We start from the raw sequence: 2,946 nt of genomic DNA on the forward strand, positions 1-2,946 counted from the left end.
TTCCTCATCATCATCAGCATTTACATTTTTTTTTTTATATTTTTTCACTTACGCATTTCATCGAACAGGTGGCTTACATATTTAACCAAAATTTTTCTTTCTTTATCGACGACTTCTGTCACCCTTTACCGCCGTATTCCGCCATGAGACCGAACCTCGTTACACCTGAACTAAACTCAATTTAAAAGCTTTGTGCTTTTTTTTATAGTTAAACAACATTTTTTTTTTTTTGTCTGTGTACGTGTGTTAGTATTACATATAGACGTACGTAAGATATCGGTACATCTAATGGCTGATGCTAAAGAAACACAGAATGATAACCAACTGGTGGTGGTTGCTACATCAGACATGGCAGTAAGAGCTGTGAACAAGAGATATGAAGGGCTAACAACGGTTCGAGCTAAGGCTATTAAAGGGAAAGGAGCTTGGTATTGGGCACACCTTGAGCCCATTTTAGTTAGAAACACAGATACAAATGATCCAAAATCAGTTAAACTTAAGTGCAATCTTTGTGAGTCTGTTTTTTCAGCTTCAAACCCATCAAGAACTGCATCTGAGCATCTCAAAAGAGGAACTTGCCCCAATTTTAACTCACTTCTAAAACCCTCTTCATCATCTTCTTCATTACCACCATTAATTTCTTCCCCTAATTCTTCTCACAACAAACGGTTTGCAGAAGGCCTAAATAACTACCATCATCAACAGTTTCATTATCATCATTTTCATCAGCAGCAGAATCAGCAACATCATTTGTTGTTATCTGGTGGGAAAGATGATTTAGGGCCACTGGCAATGTTGGAAGATAGTGTGAAGAAGCTAAAAAGTCCAAAGCCTTTGCCACCTGGTCCACATTTAAGTCAAACACAAATTAATTCAGCTCTTAATTTATTAACTGATTGGTTTTATGATTCTTATGGTTCAGTCTCATTTCCAAGTTTAGATCATCCAAAGTTTAAAGCTTTTATGAATCAAGTTGGTTTGCCTGACATTTCAAAACAAGATTTTATGTTTTCTAGGCTTGATTCTAAGTATGAAGAAGCAAAATTGGAGTCAGAAGTTAAGTTGAGAGATTCTGAATTTTATCAACTTGTTTCTGATGGCTGGAAAAACAAGACTTTTGGGCATGGTGATGAAGGTTTGGTCAAATTTATGGTTAATCTTCCTAATGGAACTACATTGTTCCGAAAATCTTTTTTTCCGGGTAGTTCAGTTGCGGTTCCTGATACGTATGCCGAAGACATTATGTGGGAAACCATAATTGGTACATGTAATGTTGCTCAAAAATGTGTTGGAATAGTTTCAGACAAGTATAAAGCAAAGACCTTGCGAAATTTGGAAATTCGAAATCATTGGATGGTTAATTTATCATGTCAACTTCAAGGCGTCGGTAATTTAATTAAGGATTTTAGCAAAGAGCTTCCTCTTTTCAAGAATGTTATTAATAATTGCTTAAAAATTACTAGTCTTTTTAACAATAATTCTCAGGCTAGGAGTATTTTAAACAAGTTTCTGTCGTTAGAGTCGAAATTTTCTGTTTCTTCTGAAGTTCCTCCCCTTTTGTATTGTGAAGACTTGCGAAATGTGTCGTCTGTTAATGCAATGTTGGAAAATACATTAGCAAGTGGTCGGGTTTTGCATTTAGTTGCAATGGACGAATCTTTTAAAGTTTTATCAATGGAAGATTCTGTTGCTAGACAAGTTGGGGAATTGATTCAAAATATGGCGTTTTGGAGTGATATTGAGGCGATTAACGCATTAATCAAGGTGATTAGAACCATGGTCGAAGAGATTGAAATTGAAAGGCCGTTAGTCGGACAATGTCTTCCGCTTTGGGAGGATTTGCGCGCTAAAATGAAGGACTGGTGTGTCAAATTCAGCATTCATGAAGGGCTTGTTGAGAAAATTATCGAAAAAAGATTCAAGAAAAACTATCATCCTGCGTGGTCAACCGCATTTGTACTTGATCCTGTTTATTTGATGAGGGATTCAAGCGGAAAATACCTCCCGCCTTTTAAATGTTTAACTTGTGAACAAGTAAAAGATGTTGATAATCTGATTACACGTCTAGTTTCACGAGAAGAAGCTCACATTGCGTTAATGGAGCTTATGAAATGGAGGTCAGAAGGACTTGAACCGTTATACGCACAAGCGGTTCAAGTCAAAAAACGTGACCGGTTAACTGGAAAAATGAAAATAGCGAACCCTCAAAGTAGTAGGCTCGTTTGGGAAACTATCTTGAAAGATTTTACCATACTTGGAAAGATTGCTGCAAGACTTTTATTTCTTCATGCAACATCTTGTGGGTTCAGGTGCAATTGGTCTTTCATGAAATGGGCTTGGGATCAAGGTCAAGTTCAATCAGGGATCGGTCTCGAAAGGGTCCAAAAAATGATATTCGTTGCAGCTCACACAAAGCTCAAAAAACGTCAACTTGGTAACTATGAGGAGAAAGAAGCAGAGGTTTTTGCGAATGACGATGATGATATGCTTAATGAGGTCTTTCTGGATGCATCCTCATTGTAATGTTTTTATTCGCAGTTTTTAGCATTTAATTGTATTCTTATGGTACTCTTTTCCTGTATAGATCAGATAAAATTTAGTCCAAGATTTTGCAGTTGCATTGCATATATTAACAAACATCCAGGAATATTGTACCAGTGGCATTTATTAGTACTATATATTGATTCATTGTTTCAAGTTGTAATCTTTTTATGGGCAGAAATTAAAAAGTTTCAAGATTTATTTGTTTGTTCAACTATTGTCCAGTTTCACATCTAATTTTAATACTTTGCAGCTGTAACAGAATAAATTGGAATTGCTCTTAATGCAGAATATATATTATTGTTGGTTTGATGTTTCATGTTTCCATTCTTAATTTTCATTAATATATCTGCATGTGATCCTTTCAATAAAGCGTACTTTTTCATCTGTATTATTAATTATTAT

At 35.5% G+C, this 2,946-nt stretch overlaps 1 protein-coding gene across 1 annotated transcript; it reads left to right on the forward strand.

Moving 5' to 3' along the window:
* Positions 1 to 249: 249 nt before the first annotated feature.
* LOC139895677 (uncharacterized) lies at positions 250 to 2,654 on the forward strand. Its single transcript, XM_071878211.1, has one exon. It carries the CDS (start codon positions 289 to 291, stop codon positions 2,521 to 2,523), a length of 2,235 nt encoding a protein of 744 aa, XP_071734312.1. The 5' UTR covers positions 250 to 288; the 3' UTR covers positions 2,524 to 2,654.
* Positions 2,655 to 2,946: the final 292 nt, after the last annotated feature.

Source organism: Rutidosis leptorrhynchoides, chromosome 3 (genome assembly GCF_046630445.1).
Source record: "Rutidosis leptorrhynchoides isolate AG116_Rl617_1_P2 chromosome 3, CSIRO_AGI_Rlap_v1, whole genome shotgun sequence".
In the NCBI taxonomy this organism is placed as follows: Eukaryota; Viridiplantae; Streptophyta; class Magnoliopsida; order Asterales; family Asteraceae; genus Rutidosis; species Rutidosis leptorrhynchoides.

Bases quoted from the DNA above. Each gene is read 5' to 3' on its own strand.
- LOC139895677 (XM_071878211.1), top strand. From the start codon at position 289: ATGGCTGATGCTAAAGAAACACAGAATGATAACCAACTGGTGGTGGTT.